The sequence below is a fragment of the Pipistrellus kuhlii genome, unplaced genomic scaffold, assembly GCF_014108245.1.
Source record: "Pipistrellus kuhlii isolate mPipKuh1 unplaced genomic scaffold, mPipKuh1.p scaffold_m20_p_5, whole genome shotgun sequence".
NCBI classification, from domain to species: domain Eukaryota; kingdom Metazoa; phylum Chordata; class Mammalia; order Chiroptera; family Vespertilionidae; genus Pipistrellus; species Pipistrellus kuhlii.
In genome coordinates, this window is record NW_023425551.1 from 4925259 (window position 1) to 4953116 (window position 27858).

Consider the following 27858-nt stretch of genomic DNA (forward strand, 5'->3'; position numbering starts at 1 on the left):
GGAGAGACAAGCAGCGGCCGGCTCTAGGACGTGGGCGTCTTCCGGGGGCGGAGGCGGGGAAGGCGGAGGGCGACCCGCGAAGCGGAACACGGAAGCGGGCGGAGGCGGAAGCCGGCGGCACCGGGAGTCCCAGGGACCAGGGAGCGGAAAAGGTCGCGGCGCGGTCACGTGGCAGGGCGGTCACGTGGTCCTGGAGGCTCGCGCTCCGCCGGGCCGGAGTTCTGTGCGCCTGCGCAGCGCCGGGAGAGGCCCGGGGCACAGGCGTGGGCTGGCTCTGCGGAAGGCGAAGCCGCCGCCGCCACTCTCTCTTCTCTGCAGCCGGCGCTCTGGGCCGGCGGAGAGGTTAGTGCACCGCCCGCCCTGGGCCTCAGTCCCCCGCCCACCCCCCGCCCCCTGGCACCTCCGGCGTCACGGGTCTCACCGGGGCCGCTGTGGTACTCTGCCCATATAACGGTGATCTTTGGTCCACTTAGCTGGGAGTAAAAAGCACTCAGCCCACACACACTCACGGAACGCTCCTGGGAGCCAGGGCAAAGCGGTACCGGATTTAGGCATTGGAAGGTATGCTCCCAGAGATTAAAGTCACTTAGCCATTGAATCGTATAGCCCAGCGACTACTGTTTGCTTAGCAAATGAGCCCAGGAACCGAGGAGCTGCTTTGAATGGGATACAGAAAGGAGGAGTTGAAAAAGAAAAAGAAAGTAGGAGTTGAGTATCTAACGGGTGCTGGGCACGATGGCCAAGGGGACCACGTGATCAAAGACAAATCTCACTCCGCAGACGTTCAAAGGGGAGACAAATCTATCCCTTCCTCTTCTATTTTTCCTTCTGGCGTTGTCTTTGTTTTTTATATATATATAAAAAACAAAGACAACGCGTTTTTTATATGTGTATATATATATATGTATATATATATATTTGGCTGATTTTCTAAGTTTGTTGTCTGTTACCCCAATGCGATGTAAAGTTCAAAAGATAGGAATTTTTAGCCATTTTCCTGTATTTCCAGCAAGTAGGACAGTGTCTACCACATGATAGGAACTCAGTTCACACGTGTTGTGTGAATTAATAAACTGAACATATAAGGTATACAAGGGATGTTAAATGCAATGGAGAACTCTAAGGGTGAAGAAGATAGAGACTGGGTGCTGACTGCATTTTAAATGAAGTGGTTGGGGAAGACTTCGCTGAGTAGGGGTCATTGAGCCAAGGTCTGAAGAAGGTGAGGGAATGAGGCTTGCAGAGAGGGACCTAGGAGAAGAGCATAAGAAACAGTAAATGCCAAGATCCAGAGGCCAGAATGATGAGCAAAATGAGCCAGGGAAAGAGCTGTAGGAGGTGTTAGAGAGCTACAGAGCCAGAGGATACAGGGCCACACAAGCTATTTTAAAATTTTTGGCTTTTATTTCAAGTGAAATATGAAGCCATTGTCAAATTTTCTACAAAGAATGTGCCAGTAAAGAGGGAAAATTAAATGGCATGGAAGAAAGAGGGGAGAAGAGCTTAATCATTCCTTCTGTAGAACCCACACTAACCACTGAGGGACACCAGCCAGGGCTTTGAGTGCTGCTTGTATGTACTGTGGCTGGAGTTAGAACCTGGTATGATTATTTGTAAAGTACTGTATTGTTTTCCATATGAATAATTTTAACCAACTTTTGCCCCACCCTAATGCTAAACACCCACCCCCACCCCCGTCCTCTCCTCTCTCCGTCCCAGCCAAAGGGAGGTGGTGCAGTGCTGTGGGTACAAGCGCTGTTTTGGGAACCGGGAAAGCCTCGGCTTTAATTACATCTCTGCAACTCGCTAACTGACCAGTTAGTCTCTCTAAGCCTCAGTTTCCTGACCTTTAAATGCCTTATTGTCAGGGGAATCAGAGCACTTGGTAGGTAGATAGTTCTCGGTGAGTGGCGTCTTTCTCCATTTCTCTTCTACGTCATTACCAACGATACGTTTCTTTCTTTTTCTTTTTTCAGAGAAGAAGGGAGATGGAGAGAGAGAGAAATATCAATGATGAGAGGGAATCATGGATCGGCTGCCTCCTGCACACCCCCCCATTGGGGATTGAGCCCACAACCCGGGCATGTGCCCTTGACCGGAATCAAACCCGGGACCCTTCAGTCCGCAAGCCAACGCTCTATCCACTGAGCCAAACCAGCGAGGCCTAAAGATACATTTCTTAAACATCCTTCGGCCCTGTGAGTGTCACATTAGAAAGCTTGGCTTCCCCCCACCCACAGAGTCGCTCTGGGGTGGCTTATGATCTGGCCACTGGCCCCTGTCCAGTGCTGACCTCTGAGGCCGCTGACCCCTGAAGCTGCCCCTGTTTGTCAGGCAAACAGAACTGTGTGCCTCGGATGCTGGATTGGCTGGTCCCTCTGCCCTTTTGAGACCCAGTTCAGATGTCACCTCTGACTTGGTCCTGCCCACGCCTCACCCCAGATGCTCCCTTCCCAGGCCCAACAGCACTGTGTGCTTTAGTGCTCACACATTAATGTGTGTTTCCCCAGCCAGACTGTGCATCCTGCGATCACTGACCGACTCGTAGCTCCACACCTAACGTGTGATTTTGTAACATTATATTTTAAAGATATATTTTATTGATTTTTTTACAGAGGGGAAGGGAGAGGGATAGAGAGTTAGAAACATCGATCAGCTGCCTCCTGCACACCCCCTACTGGGGATGTGCCCACAATCAAGGAACATGCTCTTGACTGGAATCGAACCTGGGACCTTTCAGTCCGCAGGCCGACGCTCTATCCACTGAGCTAAACCGGTTAGGGCTGTAACATAAATTAATTGTCTACTACAGGCTTACTTTGAAAGAACAAGTATTCTATACTCTAAATAATAAGGGAAATTACTTATGTAGTCTGTTTTCTTATGTGAAAAGAAAGTGTCTATGTGTCTGTGTCTGTCTGACATCCCGTATCCTCACTGCCATGCTCACTCCCAACCTGAAAAGCACCTTCCCCTTCGAGTAGCAGCTTAGATCTCCCTGGGAGCCTGTCCTGCCTCTCCCTGCACAGTGGGGCCAGCTGCTGTGTGATTCTCGGGGCACCGGAGTAGGCCTCGGGCCTTCCGCTGAGTTCAGTGAACAGGTGCAAACCTGTCCCCCCCAAAGACTGTCAGCACCGCGATGGCGGGACCCTGTCCTTTCACGGAAGCATGCCTGCCCCCAGCTCACTGTAAAGGCTGCATACATTTTGTTTTGTTTTTTGCTTTGTTTTTTGTTTTGGCTGCATAAACTTTGAATAAAGGAATTTCTAAGGACAGGTTTTAAATAATAGATACGCCAATGAAGAAAATGGAGAGTTCTCGCAGCTCTGTTTCTTTTTTAAGGCCCTTGTCCTGTTGGCTTTGTAATCTCGTAACCTTCCAGAATAAAGGCCAAAGGTTGATTAAAGGGAAAGTAGCAGAAATACTTTATCTATTTTGTAACATTTTTTTTTTTTTTTTGCTAGACTAAGATGTGTCTTTTTGCAAATATTTTTACAGAAATTTTCCTGTTACCTAGGAAAATACTGTGTATTTTTTTGAAACTTTAAAATACAACAACAGCAACGCTTGAACTTTGAATTCTTTTCCTTCTAGGTTGGGATGTGGTCATGTCAGCCAGACTGCTCCATGCCCTGGCCGGATCCCACTGCGTTTTATCAAAAGCATGTCAGCGCCGCAGACTGGCTCACCGAGCAGGAAACCCGCTTAAGGAGCTCGAGAGCGCGGCCCGCGGCACCCTGGCGAGGGGTCCGGCCGGGGGTTTGCTCTTTCCCGACCCCGCAGCCCGCGGTCTGAAGGAGGCCCGGGTCCTGGAGACGAGCCCGAGCGCACCCAACGCCAGCGTGTCCTCTGCCTTCGGCCCCGCCCGCTGCCCGGACGGACGGGCGCGCCTCCCCGCCAGGAAGGCTCCGGGCACTCACCGGCTGACTCACAAGCCAAACCCATTAGGTCCCAAGTGGTTTATAAAAGTAATCGAGAGGCATTGCTCGTCCACGTCCACAGAAACACTTGTTCCTAAACAAGACTTCCCGCAGATCAAGAGGCCACTGAAGCCTTCGAGGACGCGGCAGCCGTCCAGGACCAACCTCCCCGTTCTGTCCGTGAACGAGGTAAAGGCGAGGTGGGGCCTGTGGGGAGGAGTGATGGCGCCCTCTCTGAGCTGGCGTGGACCGCACACAGCTCAGCAGTTTTGTCCTCAAGATCTCTGAAGCCAAAGAGTAAAACTTCCTGTATTCAAAGGGAATCAAAATCTTCATGTTAAGAATGAGTGAAACATATAAAGACAAACTGTGGGTGATTAAATGAACAAATACGATAGGGTTAGTTATTGGCCTAAGGAAACTTTGAAAAAGAAGAAGAGTATTAAATGCAGTCTAGGAATGGTCCCGTAAAAACAAACACACAAAAAAACACTTACTTTTAAAAAATCAAGCTGAAGGAATTGTTTATTAAATTAAAAACAATGCTTTAGTAACTGTGCAGACAGGTAGGCATTCCTGAGTCGTTGGGACTGCATGGGTGGGGTGGTGAAATGAGGTGGCAAGGTCAAGTCCAAAGGCAGGGGGAAGGTTTCTGCTTTTTTATTCTTTGAAGGTTGAAGGGGTATTTTTGTTCTCTGTTACAAGGTATATGGGAATTTATTAGCTATAATTATATTTCCCCTCTAAATGAGAAATATTTAGGGTCAGAATCAAGCCCTTTGTTAACCTTCCTATCTTCTAATAATTCTAATCTAATAACCTAGAACTGTGCCTTGTACTTAATAAGTGTTTATTAAGTTGGAAAGGATGGAAAAGAGGCAAAGAGATTTTTTTCTTTATGTCTGTATTCCTCATCATTAAAAAATAGGAATGTGGCCAAAACTGGTTTGGCTCAGCGGATAGAACGCCAGCCTGCTGACTGAAGGGTCCTGGTTCGATTCCAGTCAAGGGCATGTACCTTGGTTGCGGGCACATTCCCAGTAGGGGATGTGGATGTGCAAGAGGCAGCTGATCGATGATTCTCTCTCATCGATGTTTCTAACTCTCTATCCCTCTCTCTTCCTCTCTGTAAAAAAAATGGGAATGTGGCCGAAACCAGTTTGGCTCTATGGATAGAGCATCAGTCTGCGCACTGAAAGGTCCCAGGTTCGATTCCAGTCAAGGGCATGTACCTTGGTTGCGGGCACATCCCCAGTGGGGGGTGTGCAGGTGGCAGCTGATCGATGTTTCTGACTCTATCTCTCTCCCTTCCTCTCTGTAAAAAATCAATAAAATATATATATTTTTTTAATTAGGAATGTGGCCCTGGTCAGGTGGCTCAGTGGATTGCAGGTTTGATCTCTGGTCAGGTGTACAGGAGGAAACAACCAATCAATATTTCTCTCTCCCTCTCTTCCTTTCCCTCTAAAAAAGAATAAAAAACATATCCTCGAGTGAGGTTTTTTTATTTTTAAAGGAATGTAGAATATTTAAAACTTGATCAGTCCTGCAGTATCTATCAGAAAACAGGTTAGAATGTCTTTCAGGACATCTCAATTCTGAGTGGACCCTAAGCATGTTTAATTTTGTTGTGGGTTTTTTTGAGGGTTTTGTTTTGTTTTGTTTTTTAAAATATATTTTTATTGATTTTAGAGAGGAAGGGAGAGGGAGAGAGACAGAAACATCAATGATGAGAGAGAATCATTGATCGGTTGTCTCCTACATTCCCCCTACTGGGAATCAAGCCCACAACCAGGGTATGTGCCCTAGTCCGGAATCGAACCTGGGGTCCGTCAGTCCGCAGGCTGATGCTCTATCCACTGAGCCAAACCAGCTAGGGCTTGTTGTGCTTTTTTACTGGGCTGATGGCTTCCTTTGAGAAGATCTACAGACCCTCATTACTAATCTTCAGATTATGACGTTAGGCATCGACCAATGGTTTTTTATTTTGGATTTTGGTTTTATTTATGTTCTTGTACGGCCTCTCTGAACCCAGGATATAAAGTAGGAGTGTTGAACTCAATCAGAGAAGGGGCCAAAATCTAAAATCCAGCCTAAATCGCGGGCCGAATGGTTTACTGAACAGTCATAAACTGTCATTGTGATGGAAACGCAGCGGAGTGCAGTGATGACAGCGCGGTGCGGGCCACATTGCAAGGCCTGGCGGGACGGATTTGGCCCGCGGGCCTTGTGTTTGACACATGTGAGAGCTACGTGTGAACTTGCCATTCCTTCTTCCTGGCTCCTGAGGTTTTTATCATATTACTTCGTGATAGTCCAGGAAATCCCATATCTAAGTGTCTGAGATGAAATTAAGCACAAAAACCTGAATTCATGGCAGATACAAAGCTATATTTGTACCAGAAAGCGGGCGTGATTTGTCTCGTTCCCGGGCTCCTGAGCTCGCCCACTCCCTCTGCCACACAGCACGCACTTGCAGTTGACGGAGTAGCTTCATCACCTCCTCTGTGGGAATCAGCTCCCCCTGGTCTCGTTGGCAGAGATCATGACGTACCGATATATCAGCCCCATCCGCTGCTCATCACTTTCCGTGGCTACCACAGTGCCGCTGGCATGTCCTGTCTTTAGGAGCAGAACGGAGTGTCAGGACCCCGGCCCTGAGCTGCATGGAGCCCGCATGCGCACCGAGTGCTGGAATGCCCAGGCGGGGCTTCAGACCACCACTGCGATGAACTGTAAACTTAACTAGTGGGCTGTTACTTTTTTTTACTTCTGTTGAAGAAATGATCAGTGAGACCACTTTTTTTTTTTTTTTTTTTAATTCTTTTTCTTTTAAACAGAGAGGAAGAGGGAGAGAGAGAGAAACATCTACCAGTTGCCTCCCACATTCACACCAACCAGGGATCAAACCTGCAACCTGGGTATACATACACTCTGACCTGGAATCAAAGCCACAACCTTTTGATATATAGATTGTTGTGTGTGTGTTTTGGGGTGGTTTTTTTTTGTTTGTTTTGGGGTTTTTTTGGTTTGTTTTTAATGAAATAGAATATGTAAAGTATAAGAATGCATTGCAAGTGTAAAGGGTAAATATTGTTTGGGGAAACTTTGTGACAGCTACCGGGGTGTGCATACTGTGTATATGAAAGGACTTCTCACCACAGGTTGCGATTGGAAAGTTTCAAACAGTAACGTAAAATGTATCTGTTTACTCAGGTTCACCTGCGATCTGTACAGGAAAGACAGGCATTTCCCCCCCCCTTACGGTAGAGAAGCAGCATGGCTGTAATGTGCTAACGTTCTTCAGGCACCAAATGTGAACAAACTAAACTTTCCTTTTTAAGACGAGTGTCTCATCGGAGCGTGTGACGCTAAAACAAGAATCCTGTGCAGCTTCCTAGCCCCCTCTGCTGGAACGTGTCTCCTGTGGCCAGGGGGGAAAGCCCGTAACTGAAAGTGCTGTGGTTTTCTTGGCTTTGGGGTGTTTTGTTTTTAACATTTTAAAATAGGAAGGCCTAAATTTAGGTCTTAAATCCAAGAACTATTTTTGGTTGGTTTGGCACATTTATTGAAGAGCAGGTTGTTGACCCCGTTTTACAACTTGAAAGTTGTACTATGTATGTGTATGTATAAAATGCTTACTAAATAATGATCCATTGTAAAAATTAAGTAAAAGACATATGAAAATGAAAGCTTCGCACAAAGTAATAACACTTTTAATTAATAGGGGGAAATGCAAAAACAGGACACTTCATAGTTCTCTTTCCTTTTACCAAATAGATTTACATACAGTCTTGCAATTTAAGAGCAAAGGGGAAAAAAATACATTGACCAAGCCAAACTGAAAAACTTTATGCCTCACTTATTAATAGAAGAAGCCTTAACTTAAACAGATTCAGGTTATGAGGGATACAGAAAGTAGTGTGGCAAGCCACACACGCCATGTGATACTGGCTAGAATTTTTAGCAAAACTAAATGGGACACAGTAAGAGAAGGAAATGTGACAATCTTTAGGAAATCTGCAAAGAAAATCCTCGGATCGGCTAAGTGAAAAACAGGCTGTGTTTTAAAATGAATTTATTATCTGACAATCTGGAGCTCAGAATAAATTTTCTCCTGGAAATGGTGATTAAATGCTTTGCCTTGCCCCATTTTTGAGAGTGAAAAGGAGTGAGCATTTTCAGCACAGATGGGCCAGGCCAGTACCAAATGGGGGCGACGTAGACGAGACAGCAGGGAGTGGGAGACCGTGTGGGCTGGGGGACCCGCCCCTCCTAAACCCTAGTTGATTATTGTCAGATCTTCCGCTTGATCAAAAGATGGTAGAAATCTGGATTTTGTGTAAAATTGTAATGTATTGTTGATGGGAGAAAGGAAGGAATTAATATACTCCTTTTCTTGAACTTCATACTGAGACTGGAACAGAAAAGACAAGACTTTAGGAGCTGAGATGAGTGAGTCCAGGAATAACTTTTGATTTAGTGACCCTCCTCTTTTGATCAGTGATACAGCACCATATATCTCAAAGGAATAGAATCACTCACGTTCTGATCAGTAGATGTTAAAACAGAAAATAATGAATATGAGAATGTTCAGATGTAATTTACTTGATAAACTTTTTTTTTAATTTTTTTACTTTTTATATATCTTTTTATTTTATTTATTCTTGATAAACTTTTTAACCTCCCATAAACTTTGATGGTTTAATAACTATAAGAAATGTTGAACATTTGTGCCAGTCAGAGTTCTAAGTAGTGGACATTGATCATCTTGTTTAAACTTCACAACAACCCTAAAAAATAGGCATCATTATTAATCTGATGTTTAAAAATGAATCAGATTCTGTGCCTGAACTCTTAGCACCTGTGCCAATAGCTTTTGACTTCATTGACCTCGTCCCAAAGTGAGAAATGTATTTTATATTATACTAGAGGCCTGGTGCATGAAATTCGTGCATGGAGGGGGATCCCCTCAGCCTGGCTTGCACCTGCCCTCTCACAGTCCAGGAGCCCTCGGAAGATGTCTGACTGCCAACTTAGGCCTGGAGAGCTGACCTATGCTGGCAGTTGGACATCTGTAGGACTTCCGCGAACTGGGCTTCTGGCTCAGCAGTGCTCCCATTGTGGTGGGAGCACATGAACCACCAGGGGGCAGCTCCTGCGTTGAGCCTCTGCCCCCTGGTGATCAGTGTGTGTCATAGACCTGTCATTCTGCTGTTTGGTCAATTTGCATATTAGCCTTTTATTATATAGGAAATACGTAGTGACCCTGTATACATATGTAGACATACCTAAGTGACAAAATACTTCACAAAATAAAATGTCTCCTTACTATGAATAATGTACCCTAATATTTTCTATTTTATTCTGTTTAGTTTTGTTTTTAAGCTGGTTTGGACCACTTAGCTGATACCAGGACTCACTAATGGGTTGTGACAGACAGTTTGAGAAAAACACTGCACTGGGCCGTCTTTTCATGTGTGTGCTATACAGACACAAATCATGAATGTTCCCATGTACACACGGCCAAGACTCGGTGCAGGAATCAAACCTGGGTGCATTCTCAGATCTATGAAACCGTGCTTAATATCAACCGGAGTAGAAGATCTGTAATTCCTTTGTAGATTTCGAATAATCTCGGCTTGTACAGGCTAGTGGCAAGTTATTGAATGACCTTAAATAATAATGTGGCTGTGAATAAGAGTGATGGAAACTCCGGGTTGGAGAGACTTTTTGAATAGCATGTCATCCAATAAGTAAGTAAATAACATGTCACCCGGGCACCCACGTGATGCTTCCTTAGTCCTCTGTATCTTCGCTCACTCTGCCCCTGATACACTCACTCCCAGTAGGGGAGCAGTTTCCCTCTCAGGATAGCATCCTACTGTTTTGGCTAGCACTGAGGTCGGCAAACTGCGGCTCACCAGCCACATGCGGCTCTTTGGCCCCTTGAGTGTGGCTCTTCCACAAAATACCACTGCCTGGGCGAATCTGTTGTGAAGAAGTGGCGTTAGAAGAAGTTTAAGTTTAAAAAATGTGGCTCTCCAAAGAAATGTCAATCGTTGTACCATTGATATTTGGCTCTGTGGACTAATGAGTTTGCCGACCACTGGGCTAGCAGGAGCACATTCTTTCATACACTCAGCAGCAGCCTGTCTGCCTGCAGCCCCTCCTCCTCCTCTTTAATACATCCCTTGTGTGAGTCTTTGAGAAGTTTGGAAAAACACCAGCTTTGCAAGACGGAGCTGGTAAGGTGACAGCAGCCATTGCGGACCCTTGGGCCTCCCGGTAACCCCTGTCCTGCTAATCTCCCCACAACAGGACCTGATGCACTGCACGGCATTTGCCACCGCTGACGAGTATCACCTTGGAGCCCTCTCCCAAGATCTGGCCTCTCAGGGATACATTGAAGTCACAAGCTTGCCTAGAGGTACATCTTGAACCTGGGGCCAAGTATGTTAAAATGCATTAGCAAATACGCTTCCTCTGATACTGTCTTAAGTCTGCGTTTGCTTAAGTTTCCTTTTCTGTTTAAAGGATTGCATCATTAATGTGGTAGCTGAACCCCTTCATACAAACAACATACAAAGATAAATTAAAATGTAGTTTATGAGAGCTTAATTCTCAGATTGAAACCAATAAGACCTACTAAGCTGCATAGCATCACCCGTATGTTGGATGATGGTCTTGACCGTTCATTGCTTTCGCATTACAGTGTTCCTTTAGCATCACTGCAGAGGCAGGAAATTGATAGAAATGTTGACCATTATCATCCTTTAAAGAAAAATTGACCAATATCACCCAAGACTTTAAAACTAAGAAAATGCGCCAAAAGGTGAACACAATATTAAAATAACCTTAACCGAGGAAATTAGAAGATCAGGAAGGATTCTTGAGAAATAGCCTGCCCTATATTAAAAAAAAATAATAATAATAAGTAACTTGGAACACTTTGCTGAAAATTCATGAATTTACCTCAAAGTAGCAGAACGTGTAGGTTGAAAACCCCCTGCTACAGAGAAAATTCTGGGAGTTGTTGACCCCACATGAAATAGTCCAAATAGCATTATGCTTTCTCAGTCTTGATGATCTGAACCGATTGTTTGGTCCATTTGATGGCGAAAACAGGCATAAGTGACTTAGGAAGACGGAGCTTGGTCCAGGGCCCCAAACGGAAAGTCACCCTTGGCAGCTGGGCGGGTGGCCGGGGCACGGCTCCCCGGGGATCCTGCCCGTTCTCCCTGCGAGGCTCCACTTCCTTCTGTGCTGCTCTGGCTGCACAGGTGACCTTGGCCCTCTGCAGGATTTAGGGAAGTTAGAGGTCACCCAAAAAAGGTGCTTTAGGATTTGATCCCTATCTGAATTCCCTCCCTTCTAGCAGGAAGTCTGAAACTTTGAGGATCCTAATTTGAGGTTAAGATACTATTATATATAACTTTTTACATATTAACATGTTTTCAACTTATAGAATATTTATATACTTGTTACAACTCTTTATGAATATTTGTATATTGATATTTATTTAATAATATTTAAAAGGTCAAAATATTTCAACATTACAGGTGACTGGTGGTTGTTCCCATAATTAACTTTGAAATGGTCAGTAGCTTTGTTTCTGTATTTTTTTTCTTTACCCACAATTTACACAGTATCATTTAAAATTCAAAAAGATTAATTGAGAATTATATTATTAATATATAAAATTATAAACAAAGTGGTATTTAAAGATGAGAGTATATAGATGGTTCTTCACCTATATACTACTTTAAATTAATTTTGTAGAGCTTTAGTTGTATTGAAACTAAGACTTTAATAATAATTAACTGGACTGGTGATTACTGGATCAAAATGGGTATGAATGAGCGGGTTTAAATAGCACTAACAGTTTCACAGGCTGTTGAATGTTTGTGAAAGTATTTCCTGTGGCTTTTTCATGTTCATTGAACGTTTTCAGGAAACCTTAGTAGAAAGATGATAGCGTGCTCTTAGAGTGCTTAATGGTGTAAGAAGATGATCACGCATTCTTGATTAAACGTTTATGGTGCCTTTTAAACCGTGTGCCACCTCGTGACATAGCTTTTCAGCCAGTTATTTTAATCCACAGATGCAGCCAATATCTTGGTGATGGGTGTGCAAAACTCTGCAAAAGAAGGCGATCCTGGAACAATATTCTTCTTCAGGTAAGACCAGGAAGAACCCACTGGGAGGGGGACCGTGGGCGGGAAATGTGGTCTTACAGGTGCAGGTGTGCCTCCTCTCTCAGGAGCGAGTCTGTGATTTAAATGTGTCCTTTGATTCTTAGTATATCCAGGAGAGTTTGTCCGTTTTAGGAAACTTTCGGTAAACCCTGCTGTAAAATAATTTTTTTTAATATATTTTATTGATTTTTTTACAGAGAGGAAGGGAGAGAGGGATAGAGAGCTAGAAACATCGATGAGAGAGAAACATCGACCAGCCGCCTCTTGCACACCCCCTACTGGGGATGTGCCCGCAACCAATGTACATGCCCTTGACTGGAATCGAACCTGGGACCTTTCAGTCCACAGACCGACTCTCTATCCACTGAGCCAGACTGGTTTCTGCTGTAAAATAATTTCTAAAAGCAGCAAATAATCTTCCCCTGGCTTGTCTCTTTAAGTCTGGATTTGCATTTACTAAGTCCAGGTAAAGCACCTATTTTCCATTCATCCTCAGGGCGCCTTGCTTCTCCGACTCAGGCTGCCTGCCCTGCTGCCTTTTCTTCCTTTTCTCCTCCCGCTGCAGCTCTTTCACTGATGCTCTGGCCACTTTACCTGTCCGGGCACTCTGACTGCGACCTGGCTCACACCCACTCCTTTACTGAAAGGCGGTTTGAATGTCACATGCTGCCCAGTGGCTGAGGGGGAGGGGAGCGATAGTAGAAACCACTTGGAATAATTCCATACTACCCTCCCAACATGGGAGAAAGGTCTGCTAGTCCCATATTCAGCCGAGGAAACGGGGGTCAGGGGAGTTAGAGAATTGTCCACGAGCAGGGACTCACAAGTGGCAGGACAGAAACACGGAGCATCCGGAAGAACCCGGACTTTGGTCTTCATCCTTGTAGTTCAAGGGCAGGGCACCCTTTTCTGCCCCCGGGTCATTTGGACACTTATGACTTCATTCTTGGGCCATACACAATAACAACTTACAAATTAGCCTCCTGTATTTGTTCAAACAATTAACTCACCCCTAATGCCTGGGCGGGGCCAGACCTAGTGATTTTGTGGGCCTTCTTCGGCCTGCAGGCCGGATGTCCTCCCCTCACCCTCTACTCCCCCACCTCCTCCGCCCCCATGTGGTTGTTGATAACTGGAAGCCCTATCAATGCCTCTGTCAATGACTCATCTTCCTTTTGATGTTACTTTGAAGATAATTCAGAGTGCAACATGCAGTCCCAGTAGAATAGTGGGAGGAATTTGAATGCTGAGGCCAGTGCCGACCGTTAGAAACATAATATTATAGAAGCCACAGACACAGGCCTCACCGGTAGCAATACATTTTCTAACAGCCACATTTTTAAAGTAAAAAAATAAAAGAGCCGAAACCAGTTTGGCTCAGTGGATAGAGCGTCGGCTTGGGGACTGACAGGTCCCGGGTTCGATTCCAGTTAAGGGCATGTACCTTGGTTGCAGGCATATCCCCAGTTGGGGGTGTGCAAGAGGCAGCTAATCGATGACACTCTCTCATCGATGTTTCTGACTCTCTATCTCTCTCCCTTCCTCTCTGTACAAAATCAATAAAATATATTTTTTTTAAAATTTAGTTTTGAATAACACTAACAAAATCATATATTGCCTGTAATTAAATTTAATAGTGTATTTTATTTAACTCAACATACCTCAAATATTACCATTTCAACATGTAATCAATCAATCAATGAAATTTTGCATTCTTTTTTCCCCCTAAGAGTATGGCAGGATAATTTTAAATTTTTTCTACTACAGCTTACATTCAGTATTATTGTGTGTGAGTTCCAGGAGTGTGACAGTTTACATTCTTCTCTTCGCACCGAGCCTTTGAAAGCCGATGTGTCTCATGTGCAGCATCTCGGTGTGGACCAGGCCTGCTTCGGGTGCTCAGCAGCCACAGCCCAGCTCCAGGCGGAGGGTGCACCGTGCCTGGACCTCTCCTGTGCCTGACAGTGCCCCCTGGATGCCTGCTCTGGCCGCGGCTTTAAATGCCTCTCAAACCCGTGTCCTGAGACTGTGCTGGCCCTCCACCACCACTTCCTCCCTGGTCTCCTCACCCCACCAGTCTGTGTCTGTCACAGGCAGGATCATTTGTCAATAGGTCTTCTGGTCACTACCCTCTGCTGCTGAAAGTTCGGTGGAATTTGACTCAACTTATCAAAACACCAAGTTCGTCCCTGCCCGCACCCCACCACCAAGCAAACTGCTAGCTCATTATTCTGAGGGGGTGCCCTGTCCCTCCCACCGTCTTCCTGAGCCCAGGATGTGCCCTCTGCTGGCTGCCCCCTCCCTTCTCTCCTTTGGCTGGCTTGCTGGTCCTTCGGGAACTGTGTCCGCCCGGGTATATGCTGCTCCATTCAGTCAGAGCACTGGTCACGCGCTATTGTGATGGGCAGTCTAGGATCAGTCTCTCCAGATGGGGCGTTCCGTGAGGATAGGAACTAGGCCATCCTCATCTTTGTAGCCCAGATGCTCGGTGCATCATTTAAGAAATGTCTAAGGCTGCCAGGGGGCCAGGATATTTTTACCTTCCTTTCATCCCCACCTTTCCTTCCTCTGGGCAATAACCCAGAGCCGTAACTCCCTCTTTTATGTGCTGCTCAAACAGCTCAACACACAGACTTCAGAAATCAAAACAAGTGGGTTTATAGCTTTCAGGCCTTACATTCTATCAAAGCCAGAATCGGATTCCGAGGATCCTGCGGCTCATTGTAGTTCTGCCATGCGCACTGTGAGGACGAGGCTTCACCCCCCGGTGTCTGTGCTTTCATTGGTCTCGGTCTCTCTATCCCACAGCTATGAAAAGCATGGCCCTCTGTTCTGTTCCTACAGCAGAATCTGTAGGAGCACTAAAGCGAGTCTCAAAAATGTCCTTATTCTGATCTTTGTACATCAAAATGGAAGCAAGTATACAACAGTCTAGATACGTCGTTCCACAGTATTATAATAAGAGTTGTTTATTCTGCAAACCAAGAGAGAAATCATGAATTGTTGAGAGGTCCAGTTTTCTCAAGAGTTCAAAGAGTAGCTTTTGTTTTGGCATATCTGTCTAGGAACCATAATGTCAAATCAGTAATAAATCACATGTTTTTAAATTGCATTCTGGATACATCCCAGAAGTCACTCAAGCATGGCTTTACATATGGTCCTAAAGGATGTATTCTACCTTTAACTTCGTTCTTTTATTCTTTTAAATTAGGGAAGGAGCTGCTGTGTTCTGGAATGTAAAAGACAAAACTGTGAGTATTAATAAGGTGTAAAAGTATAAAAATACAGTTTTCTGAGAATAAATAGTTAATGCTCAACAATCTGAGCCACTGGAGGATAAATTAACAGGCAATCCACAACTTGTTTGCTCTGCATTATGTCATTTTTATCCTAGCAGTTTCATCTTCCAAAATACATCCTATTTTGGCTTATAAACTTCCTGCAACCTCTGAGCATACACTAGTTTTTGGAGAATCAGAACAATCCTAGGTACACTGCAGTCAGAAGGAAGCATACGCCATACATGGTAACCTACAAAGCAAATATGTACACATAGTACACGGGGAGCTGGTCCTCCGAGTCTCATTTTTAGATCAGTTTTCTAGGACTTCATCACTCACAGGAAACAATTTCTCCAGTGCCCAATCAGGTGTTTAATACAGCCCTTTTGGAGGCAGTTTGAGCATACACACCAAAGCTTTATACTTAGCTCGGCGGTTTCCATGTAGTTATCCAAAGGAAACGGTTGCAGTTATGCATGGTGGCTGATGCATGAGGTTCATCAACACATCATTTTCAGTAGCAAAATGGAGAAATAACCAAAATACATGGTAGTAGAAAGTTTGTTAAATACTACCAATTTTTCGAGTTTACTACTGTAGTAAATGTAGAATATACTACAGCTCTTTGAAATCATGTGGGAAAAATATTCCTAGGAAGTGGTGGAAAATGTGTGTATGACACAGTTAAAAGAGCAGGTTACAAACTATAACTAATAACAGAGTTGGTTAGAAAAATATACCTCAGATAATTCCAGTTTTACTAAGAGTAAACACACACACACACACATAAGTGTGCGTGGAGGTAACTGGGGGCATTTTCTGAAGAAAAGGGAAATATAAGTGACCAACAAAAAAAAGATGATACAGACTGGCTATTTGAAGTAGCAAAGATGTAAAAGCTGATAATACCAGGGTTTTTTAATATTTAAATTAAATATTCATAAATGTTTGCATTCTGAAGTTGGAAAACTATTTGGGAGAGTGGCTTTGCAAAATTTATCCAAAATTGTAAGTGTGCATGTCTTTGACCTAGCAATCTCTAAAGAAATATTCCCACAAGGCCATGAAGATACACACATTCGTCTAGTGGAGAGAGGACTCCCTCCGTAGGTGCACATTTAGGATGGTTACCCAGATGCACTTTCTGCATGAAAGCGTTCCTATGCGCACTATGATCCCATCCTATATAATAAAAGTGTAATGTGCTAAGTGTCCGACTGATCAACCACCATTGGGTTGACCACTCAACCAGTCGCATGACACACACTGACCACCAGGGGGCAGATGCTCTCACCAGTAGGTTAGCTTGCTGCTGGGGTCTGACCAATCGAGACTGGGAGAGAGAGTCAGACATGCCCTCCTGCACTCATTCCCCAGCTGGCCGGCCCCATCGGCCCCGATCAGGACTAGGTGGAATGGCCCTGACTGGCCTGATCCCTGGCCAGGCTGAGCGACCCCGCCTGTGCACAAATTTGTGCCCCTAGTTTCCTTTTAAAAAGCTAAGTAAATATATAATACACACACACACACACACACACACACACACACACACACACACACACACGGCAGGGGAGGGGGAGGGGTGTGGCAGGCTGGGCACGGAGCTGAACAATTCTCAGGGGGATTAGTTTAGGAGAGCAGGGCGAGATTGTCACTTTCCAGACCTCTGTGCTGTTTACATTTTTTAAAGTCTGTTACTTAACATTTTTTTAAGTTAAATTTAAAGCATACAAACCGGTGGTGGTTTTCTTTGGGTTGTGGGGTAATGATCATTTTCATTTTCTCCTCTGTGCTCTTTTGTGTTTTCCAAACATAAAGACGAATGCCTAGGTCTTCCCGGTGAGGTGACTGTCACAGTGCATTGCCTTTTCCTTACCAGCTGAACAGCAGGAGGAACGCCACTCTGCCACGGAGGGAGCGGCTCATCTCAGCCCTCCCTCTCTCTCGCCCCCTCTCCTTCCAGATGAAGCACGTGATGCAGGTGCTGGAGAGGCACGAGGTGCAGCCCTACGAGACGGCGCTGGTGCACTGGGAGAACGAGGAGCTCAACTACACGAAGACAGAGTGAGGGCCCCCGCAGCTCCCAGGGCACGGGGACACCCGGGGAACGCGGCGGGATAGACCATAGACGGATCCGCAGACTAGTGTTCAGGAGACAGGTGTTGGTACCCATCCCCACCCCTGCATAATAAATACCACTCGTTTACCTTCTTGGGCTGCTCACAAATGAAAACAAGCAGAGAGCCTAACCCCAAAATGGTGAGCAGCCTAAATCGGTGAACAGTGTGCCTTCATCAGAACGAGCCCTCAGATTATCCTCGTGGTTTCCCCTGAGTCCATTTCTCCCTGTTGGCATGTTTTTGGCACTCACGGGAATGCAATGAGAAGACCCCTTGTAGGAACGGGTGGGGCCTGGCAGACTGTCCGGGGAGATGTCTGGGCTGGCTCGCAGGGGTGGGGTAACGAAGAGAGATGTCAGGGGGAAAGAGAGGCAGTAGGAACAGGCTGCAAGGTCTTTTTCTCCTCAATGGGCCACTTGTCTGGTGGAATAGGGGGAATGGTCATACTAAGAAAGGAAGGGATGCCAGCAGAGCTTCGGGGCATCAGGAAGAGACACTGAGAGCCTGGGAGGGTTCAGTGAGGGGTGATCACCAGGACAGACAGACTGCTTGCCCGTGCCCACACTGTCCTAGTGCTTTTCGCACACGTTTCATGGGATCCTGGCAGAGACCCTGCCATTGCGGGCCACCGGCTTCCCCTGGTGCCCAGGGCAGCGGGGGTTGAACCCAAGTGCGACGTGAACTAAGAGGCGCTGCTCAACGAGGAGCTGGTGCAACTGAGCCATCAGTGAGCGCTTGGCCTTGTGGCTCTAGTTCCCGTGAACCCCTTTGTGCTCCAGATCAAACCGCTGCTCCTGGGTCCGCTCCCGCACCCACATGCACACGCACACACACTCCGGCCTCATCCTCACTGCCTGTTCGCCTAAGGGGGGGCAGGTCCCTGACTCTCTGGGCCCAGCATCAGTGACCTGGTTTCATTGGGTGAGACCACCTCCCCGCCCAGCAGCCCGGCAGCTGGAGGCGTGGTGAGCCCTGCCTGCGGCTCCTGGCTCTGCCGCCTCCCTCAGCTCTGCGGCGAGGCCTGGGCTCCTTCACCAGCATCCGGGCAGCTCCGGCTTCCTCCCGGCCTTTTGCCTGCCTGCCTCCACCTGAGGCTGTGGAGCAGATTCTGCATGTCCACCCGTGTCCATCTCGTCCTGTCTCACATCCTGTGGGAAGATTCGCCCTACACTCCTCCCACTCGCTCCTGATGTTTATATTTCTACCGTCCCTCCATTTGCCATCTCCCCGGTCCCTTCCAGAGGTCTCTACTTGGGCAACTTAGTTTTTTGTTTGTTTGCTTAAGCCTCACTTGAGGATATGTTTTCAATTATTTCTTTAGCGAGAAAGAGGGAGGCATCCATCCTTTGCCTTCCGTACGCGCCCACTGGGATGGGACCCGCAGCCTGTGCTCTCCGGGCTGGCACTGCAGCCACTGAGCCAGCCCTTCGTCCTCACCGCTGCCTCTTCCTCCCACCCTCGCCGCATCAGTGTGATTATAAATGCACTGTCTGTGCTTTCCGTTCAACGTGTTTTCCGTTAACCGTTTACTGTGATGATTTTTCCTTTCCACTACGTATCTTCCCAAGACATGCTTTCTAACTTTTTTTGTGGGATACTGTAAACGGACCATTCTCCTGTTGAACATTTCATTTCTTCTTATTTTTTTTTACTGTTAAACGTTGGGCCACGACGTTTTTGGTACACACATGCCTCTTCACATCTTTTATTTTCTTAGAATGAACTTCGAGACGCGGAATTACTTGAATCAAAGTGTATGAGGATATTTATAAGACACTTGATGCAAATGACCAAAATGACCTCTAGAAAGATTTAAACTAAGGTGACTTTTTCCAAAGAAAAACATTAAGTGCTCGTTAAGACTGACAAGGTACACGTCCCCTTCCCACAGGGGGCAGTCGAGACTGCACCGAGGGGAAATCCGGCTGAACTCCGAGCTGGATGTGGATGACGCCATCCTGGAGAAATTCGCCTTCTCCAACGCGCTCTGCCTCTCAGGTAGGTGAACGCTCCTTACCCGGGAGAGGACTGCATAGCTTTCGTTTCAAGGGAAGCTGAAGTGTTTAGTGACGATTCGGACATGTTTTTATCGAATACCCAGCAAAGCTTCAGCATTCCTTTCTTTTCTGCGAGAGAGAAAAAGCAGAATAGAAATACCTGTGCCGAAGCTGCTCGTTGCTTATAATAATTGTGTGGGTAAAGCTTACCCCCTCCAAAAACGTTTTAGATTGCTGTTACCACCTGTTCTCCCCACCTGATCATTGTTAGCTTGTCTCTGGTGCGGCTGGGAAGCTCCGCCCTGTGTGACAGGCACGGGCCTCTGGAGAGAAACACTAGTTTTTCACAGAAAGGGGAGGGTCACGGGGCTCTCCGTTCTTCCGAAAGGGCCAGGCACCTGGTGAAGCTGCAGAAGCCCCTGAACAGCCTGATTGCCCTCAGACTGCACTGTGGCCTGTCCACACCACCCTGGGGGCCCAGGCCCTTCTGCGCTGTACCCACAGCCCCAGGGGATTGGGGGGTGAGGGTGGGGGTGGGGAGCCTGTCTCTGCCCACCTACACAGCCGCCCTTTGTCCCGGGATGTAGCTCTTTCTGGTTTTCAGGCTTCAATATTAGAAAACCAGGAATTCTATTCAAGGTAGCTTTGGACTGCCAGCAGGGCTTGGAAAGCAACTTCATTTCCTGCCTTTTGCCACTTTAGTGCCATCCCTTAAGATGATGAACTTCTTAAATTTCACTTCCAAGTTGGCAGCAGATTTGCATCTTAGAGCAGCGTTCGCCATCCTTGGGGACCTCACGGACGCCCAGTGGTCCGTGGGCTCCCGGTTGGCGACCGCAGTCGTAGAGTATTGCTGACACGCGGGAAAGGTTCCGTGCTCTTCTGCATTTCGTGTAAATGTGAAGGTGATAAGTGATCCGTTGTGAACTTTTTCCCCAGTGAAGCTGGCTATTTGGGAATCATCATTGGATCAATTTGTGGAATCTATTCAATCAATTCCAGAGGTAATTATACCAACTTTATGCTTCCTTTCAGGATTGGTTTTTATTTGGGAGAAAATGCACATTTTCCACTATAACCATATATTTTGGAGTACAATAAAATAATAATAAACATTAGGAAAGCTATACTTTAAAGGAAAAAATCCCACTTACATATAAAATGATGAATAAGAAATTTCATTTTTTTTTAATTTCCTTTTTTTTCTTATTGATTTGAGAGAGAGAAAGGGAAACAGAGATAGAAACATCAATGAGAATCACTGATTGCTGCCTCCTGTATGCCTCACTCTGGGGATCAAGCCTGCAACGCGGGCATGTGCCCTGAACAGGAATCAAACCATGACCTCCTGGTTCATGGGTTGACACTCAACCTCTAAGCCATACCAGCCAGGCTGTTTTTACCTTTCAGGTGTAAAATTCTAATTACTTTCCTCTGACGGTGCAGTATTCTTAATGTAACTGCATTAAAGAAAAGTGAAGTGTTTCTCTCTAAGGAAGGAGGTCATGACCACTTTGCTTAATTAAAAAAGGTATTATGCTGAAGTTTTTCACAATAGTGGCATGAAAAATGCATATAAAGATATGTCAAAACTTGAAAATACATTAAAAATCAAGCTTGCTCTAATCTTTTTACCGTGGAAGAATAAATCTAATTATACTTGGGATAAGAGGTCCTGAATTTTTCGTGTTAATCCTCACATGAGGATATTTTCCCATTGCCTTTCAGAAAGTGGAAGGGAAAGAGGGGGAAAGTGAAACATTGATGTGAGAGAGACACATTGACTGGTTGCCCCCACCACACACATGCACCCCAACTATGCCCCTTGGGGGGGGTGAAATCCTGAAACCCAGGTATGTGCCCTTGATCAGGAATCGAACCTTTGACCTTTCAGTGCTGGAGCTTATGCTCTAATCACCAAGCAGCACCAGCCAGGGCAAAGGTCTTGAATTTTTAATAAAAGATTAGAAACGTATAATGTAGTAAATGCAGGTAAGAAAGGAAATGAAAAGGGGAATATAAAATTTCTACCTAACAAGATTAAGTATTTTTTATTAGCTTGGGAAACAGTTATCCAAGAGATGTCATTTACATTGGATAATGCTTCAGAATTTGCTTTATGGTCCCTCTTACTGATGCAGATATATGTGTACACATGTATGTTTTCTTTTTCCCTCCCAAATAGGCTTTAAAAGCTGGGAGGAAAGTGAAACTATCTCATGAAGAAGTTATGCAGAAAATCGGTGAACTCTTTGCCCTCAGGTAAAATGTTCCCAGTAAATATTTCATATGTTTAATGATCTCAAGAAGGCATTCCTGCAGTTCCTCAGTCAAGAGTCAACATTTGCACCTTTAGGGACTTGGAGCTGTTTTCATTCCGTTCTTTATAAGCCTGCAGAATTTTTTTTTTAATATATTTTATTAATTTTTTACAGAGAGGAAGGAAGAGAGATAGAGAACTAGAAACGTCGATGAGAGAGAAACATCGACCAGCTGCCTCTTGCACACCCCCTACCGGGGATGTGCCCGCAACCAACATACATGCCCTTGACCAGAATTGAACCTGGGACCTTTCAGTCCGCAGACCGACGCTCTACCACTGAGCCAAGCCGGTTTTGGCAGCCTGCAGAATTCTTACCCCTGAGAAGCAGTGAGCTGTATTAGGGCCAAACTGAAGAAAGTCTACATGTGCAAAAGAGATCATAGTTAATCTGCATTAAACCTACCTGAGAGAGCACAGGTGCTGTTCTTCGAAGGTAGAAAGACACCTTCTAGCATTTGGATAATGGGAATTCTCAGTAAAAATATGTCGCTGCATCATAATGCTAAATGGATCTAAATGTGCCACATTTCATTGATGTAGGCGACATAAGATGCGCCATGAGAGGGTGCTGTCACTTAAAACTACGATATGGTGCTTCTAAAAAATATATGTATGTATATTTTTATTGCTTTCAGAGAGGAAGGGAGGAGGGACAGAAACATCAGTGTAGAGAGAGAATCTTTGATTGGATGCCTCTGCACGCCCCACACTAGGGATTGAGCCTGCAACCCTGGCATGTCGCCTGATCAGGAATCGTAAGGTGGCCTCCTGGTTCATAGCTTGATGCTCAGCCACTGAGCCCGGCTGGCTGGGCTGTGATACAGTGCTTTTTATCCCAGAGCTTTGATCTTGCACTTGCTGAAATAGCTCTTTCCGTTTTATTTGGGTGTAAATTCTATCACATTCTCTCTTGGGCATACATAACAAGGAAAGCATAAGGGAAATAAGGCATTGACATTTTAAGTCACAGCTTTTAAAGATGCCTCCCATGTTAAATGTTCCAGTTTATTGTTGTTGTCCTTTTGTGGAAAGGAAATGATTCTCCAGAGCAGCTTTCAATAGGCCGGCTGCCATGTTCAGTGTTTCATCCCCTCTGGTGTATGGGATGAGACTAGAGTTCATCGACCTGAGGTTGTTCTCCACGTTCTCGTTAGATACTCGGCGTGGAGAGTGGTGGTCCCTGTTTCACCACCTATGCGTTTCTCCTAGCTCAGGGAGCCTCCGCCAGGAGCACACACAGCACGTCTGAGCCTTGGCTTCTCTAAGGGGTGGGGTGGAGAGAGCCCCTCCTCTCGTCTTGGGAATGCAAGCAGAATTTGATACAGCCAATTACTGTATCAAAACTCGGAAGTTGCCTAAGCCGGTTTGGCTCAGTGGTCAGAGCGTCGGTCTGCAGACTGGAAGGTCCCAGGTTCGATTCCGGTCAAGGGCATGTACATTGGTTGCGGGCACATCCCCGGTAGGGGGTGTGCAAGAGGCAGCTGGTCGATGTTTCTCTCCCATCGATGTTTCTAGCTCTCTATCTCTCTCCCTTCTTTTCTGTAAAAAATCAATAAAATATATTATTAAAAAAAAAAAAACTCCGAAGTTAGGACTAAATATGCTTAGGTTTGTGAATAGTATCTGTAGAGTCCTGCTGTTCTTATCCGAAGTTTTCTTCTCTTTATAGTAAAAGTGCTCATTTGTTATTAAAAGGAATGTAAATCTTTGCATAAAAACATGCACAAATTATATATGGTATGATTGCCTTTGTGTAGACCAACAAAAATAAATACCCCTATTCATCTTGATATGTGTACATACTACACATATATGTGCACACATGCATGTGTGTTTGCACAGAAAAAGGTCTGGAAGGACACAGCAATGTTTGCAGGGCCTGAAGGATTTGAGTTGTATGTTGGGTGAAGAGGCCTTACCACTTTTTTCTGAATCCTTCTCTAGGTTTTTCATTTTTTATAGTGAGCTATTTATATGTTACTTCTACAACTTAGGTTTCATTTAAAAGCAAGCTTAAACCTCTTATGTAAAAATAGATAGAAATTAGGAACGAGAGAATGTCTCAGAAATTAGGACTGTCACATACACACATATCCTGGAAGGCTCCAGGGGAACTAACACTGTTTACCTATGGGGGTACGGGACAGGAGAGAGGAAAGATGGGAATAAGAGGAGGAGTAAGAGTGGTCAATTTTCACCTTTTTCTTTACTTTGGAGCCATGTTAATTCCTATCCACACCAAAAAAATGTTGGGGTATACTGTAAAACTTTTTAGTAAAAAAAAAAAAGTAGAAACAAAAAAAGTTTCATTTTGTATTCAAATTACTTCATAAATAATACTATAATAAAGATTGAATTAGTTTGCAATTTTAAAAATTCTTTTAAATGTTTTCTCAGATATATTACAAAGATCAGCAATTGTCAATAAAGCACCAAGTATAAAAAATAATAGAAACCATGATTCTTAATTCAAGATAGAAAATAAAGTTTTGATTTTTCTTTTTTTAAGACACCGTATAAACTTGAGTTCAGACTTCTTGATCACTCCGGATTTCTACTGGGACAGGGAAAACCTGGAAGAACTTTACGACAAAACTTGTCAGTTCCTAAGCATTACTCGTAGAGTTAAGGTATGTATTTGCACTTTTCACAGTGGACACAGTGTTGCTTATAATTTGCCTATGTGAAGACAAACTTTAAATTTAAGACACTGCACTTAATTGCTTTTGGAAAAATATTTGACTTCTGTTCAGATCTCTAGATTTCCCACTTCCCCTTTTTTGTCTGAAATTTTCAACTCTTTGTGCAAAAGCATATTCTGATATTTGCTCTGCAGACTAGATAAGAGTGGTGAGAGTTTGGAGGCCTAGAGACCTATAAGGAAGTTCTCAAGTTTCAAACAATTGCATGGGGTCCAGAACTGTAATAGTGACTGAGAATAGAGATGCAGTCTGAGAAGGATCCTCTAAGCCAGTGGTCGGCGAACTGCGTCCCGCGAGCCACATGTGGCTCTTTGGCCCCTTGAGTGTGGCTCTTTCACAAAATACCACTTGCGAGCGCACACGTACAGTGCGATTGAAACTTCGCCGAAGTCGGTTTTCGGCTCTCAAAAGAAATTTCATTCGTTGTACTGTTGATATTTGGCTCTGTTGACTAATGAGTTTGCTGACCACTGCTCTAAGCAAATCAAGTACTTGATCATAGAAGGCCAGGGGGAGTAAAGAGTAAGGATGGCTGATGTCTGTGAGCACTGGGGGCGGGGGACACACTCTGTCGCCTCTGCCTCGGTCCCCACCCACTGCATCTTTGTCTGGAAGGAAGGACACCTGGTCTAATTAGCATATTACGCTCTTAATATAGATACAACGCATAACACATTTCAGTCAAACCCCAAACATGCATCTGTAACTTGTCTCAAGTTTCCACTGACCAAACCTGCATCCTCAGCACACCCCATAAGTATCAAGGGGGAATCAAATTATTTTTTTTAAATGTTTCCAGACTTAACAATTTTCAAAACAAAATGAGCTACAGAGAGATTTAGTGGGGATAAATTGCCAGTGGTCACATTCAAGTCTCAAATTCCAAGATTCTGTTCTATGAACTCCCTCAACCAACCTCAGGCAGGCAACAGCGGGCAGAACCTCTGCAGTTCAGCGCCAAAAGCAGTGCCATCTAGTGGTAAGTGAGCAGCAGGTCATCTGTTTGTGGGATTTGACAGTGAATTGTAGTATAAGGTAGGTTAATCAGTTATCTTAAGGCCATGCTGAATGAACCATGTTTCAGGTTTGCCTTTCATAACTGCTAAAATCCACAGGCAGCTACCAAAAAACTAGGACTCAGAAACTAATATATATTTAGATCTTCCATCCAAACCTGACCAATAAGAGCTGCAGTATGCAAAGTACTTCTTGCAGTTCAATCTGTGCAGACAAAATGTCTCTAGATGGATGCACGAGTCAGGGAATATTGGCAGGTTGCCTTTGGGGAGAGAACTGAGGAGCGAGAATTGAAAGGATGCTTTTTCACTGGATACCTATTTCGAACCTTAACAATTTTGAAGCATATGATCTTATAAATAAGTTACTTATTTGCTGAATTAAATGTGTTGGAAGTACATGATACTTGTATGTCCATGTTTTTTATTTTATACTATTTTTCTAATGCAGGTCATGAATGAAAAACTTCAGCACTGCATGGAGCTGACAGACCTAATGCGGAATCACCTGACAGAGAAGAGGGCGCTCCGCCTGGAGTGGATGATCGTCATCCTCATTACCATAGAGGTAAGGCACCTTTTCATGAAAACGAAGTTGGCATAGAAAATGCTAGGGAGCCCTAACCGGTCTGGCTCAGTGGATAGAGCACTGGCCTGCAGACTGAAGGGTCCATGGTTCAATTCCAGTCAAGGGCATGTACCTTGATTGCAAGCACATCTCCAGTAGGTGTTGCAGGAGGTAGCTGATCGATGTTTCTCTCATCAATGTTTCTAACTCTCTATCCCTCTCCCTTCCTCTCTGTAAAAAAGCAAAAACACATATTTTTTTTAAAAAGAAGAAAAAAACTGCTAGGATTACTTCCAAGTGGCTGTGGTAATATTTTGTAAATGCATTCTGTTTTTTTAAAAAGTTCTACATTTTAAAATATACAATATAAAGCCTACAGCAAGTGCCTGAGCCGCAGAGCTGCAGCCGTCACATGGGGAAGACACGTATTTACGCTTTCTTCAGCATTCTTCATTAATCACAAACTTAGAAGAGTCATTTTAGCTTGTACCAGTGATTTGCCATGAAATTAATAACTTTTTTTCACCCTAAGGTAATGTTTGAGTTGGGACGAGTATTTTTATAATCAAGTGATGACCAAAGAAAAGTGTTTCGCAAGACATATTCAGCTCTACAATCAAAAATAAATCTTCACGGTTGGGGGGGAGGGGGAGAGAAGTCTCTTATTTAGTATTTAATTTTTTTAAATAAGTTATAATCTTCCGTTCTAAATGTATTGCTGCTTGAATAAAAATTATGAAGAATCTAATGTTTGGGACTGTTAACACTGATGATTTGAAAGAAAAATTGTTCATCTTAATTTAAAGAATTTTGGGTATGCTTAGCACCTAGGAAATCTAAACAAAGACACTCATTAAAGCCTAAGGTTTAGATTTTGGACACTGTTACTAACCTATCCCTGAAGAATCCCAGTCATGGCCTTGGCTAGGAAACCATGCAGGAACTCAGGAATATTCTCTCTGTATATATAAAACCAGTGTCCGTGACAACCAGGATGACCAAATGACAGGTCACCATGAGGTGCATTGAACACCTCTCTGACCCTTCCCCTCTGGCCCGCAGTCTCCCATCACAGCATGGCGAGCCGGTGGAATGGTGACCTCTTGGTCGGTCGGTCGGTCGGTCGGTCGGTCCGTGTGTGTGTGTGTGTGTGTGTGTGTGTGTGTGTGTGTGTGTGTGTGTCTTCCCACCCCCCCTCCCCCGCCACAGGCTCCGGGGAACCTGAGCCATGCTGCAACTGGGGAACCACAGCAAACCAGGGGGTGGCAGTAGGCACTGGCGAGGGGCAGAAGATGGCCCAGGGACCATAACCATGCACAATTTCGTGCAACCTGGACCTCTAGTATAAAATGAGAGGCAGTCCAGCCGGTGTGGCTCTGTGGTTGAGCATCAACCTAGGAAGCGGGAACTCACGGTTCAATTCCTGGTCAAAGCACACGCCCAGGTGGTGGACTTGATCCCCAGTGTGGGGCATGCAAGCAGCAATCAATGTTTCTCTCATCAATGTTTCTATCTCTATATCCCTCTCCCCTAAAAATCAATAAAACATTAAAAAAAAACAAAAAAAAACAAAGTCCTTACCTTCATTTGCCTTTTTAGGCATAACTGTCCCACCAGAGTGAATTTAAATTTTTTTTCATACATATCGATGAGGATTCTTCTATTTCAAATTTGGATGCTGTCCTTTTGCAACTTGTTTATAACTACTACATGGTATTCTACCAAGAGGACAG

At 44.8% G+C, this 27858-nt stretch overlaps 1 protein-coding gene across 4 annotated transcripts; it reads left to right on the plus strand.

Moving 5' to 3' along the window:
• The first annotated feature begins 196 nt into the window (after positions 1–196).
• On the plus strand, positions 197–26873 carry RMND1 (required for meiotic nuclear division 1 homolog). Of its 4 annotated transcripts, XM_045573350.1 has the most exons (12): positions 197–342; positions 3595–4109; positions 10242–10350; positions 12025–12100; positions 15330–15369; positions 17363–17463; positions 19411–19517; positions 20456–20520; positions 21702–21778; positions 24349–24469; positions 26009–26125; positions 26658–26873. In XM_045573350.1, the coding sequence occupies exons 2-12, from the start codon at positions 3609–3611 to the stop codon at positions 26688–26690; spliced, it is 1347 nt and encodes a 448-aa protein (XP_045429306.1). In that variant the 5' UTR covers positions 197–342; positions 3595–3608; the 3' UTR covers positions 26691–26873. The 4 variants fall into 4 exon arrangements, with proteins under 4 accessions (XP_045429306.1, XP_036271403.1, XP_036271402.1 ...); XM_036415510.2 differs by lacking the exon at positions 26658–26873 and having other exon boundaries at positions 26009–26176; XM_036415509.2 differs by lacking the exons at positions 197–342; positions 26658–26873 and adding an exon at positions 366–561 and having other exon boundaries at positions 26009–26176.
• Positions 26874–27858: the final 985 nt, after the last annotated feature.

Coding starts and splice junctions, on each gene's coding strand:
- RMND1 (XM_036415510.2), top strand. CDS start 3,609: ATGTCAGCCAGACTGCTCCATGCCCTGGCCGGATCCCACTGCGTTTTA. Junction 17,464..19,410: donor CTCAACTACACGAAGACAGA/GTGAGGGCCCCC, acceptor CCCTTCCCACAG/GGGGCAGTCGAGACTGCACC. Junction 21,779..24,348: donor GGTGAACTCTTTGCCCTCAG/GTAAAATGTTCC, acceptor TCTTTTTTTAAG/ACACCGTATAAACTTGAGTT.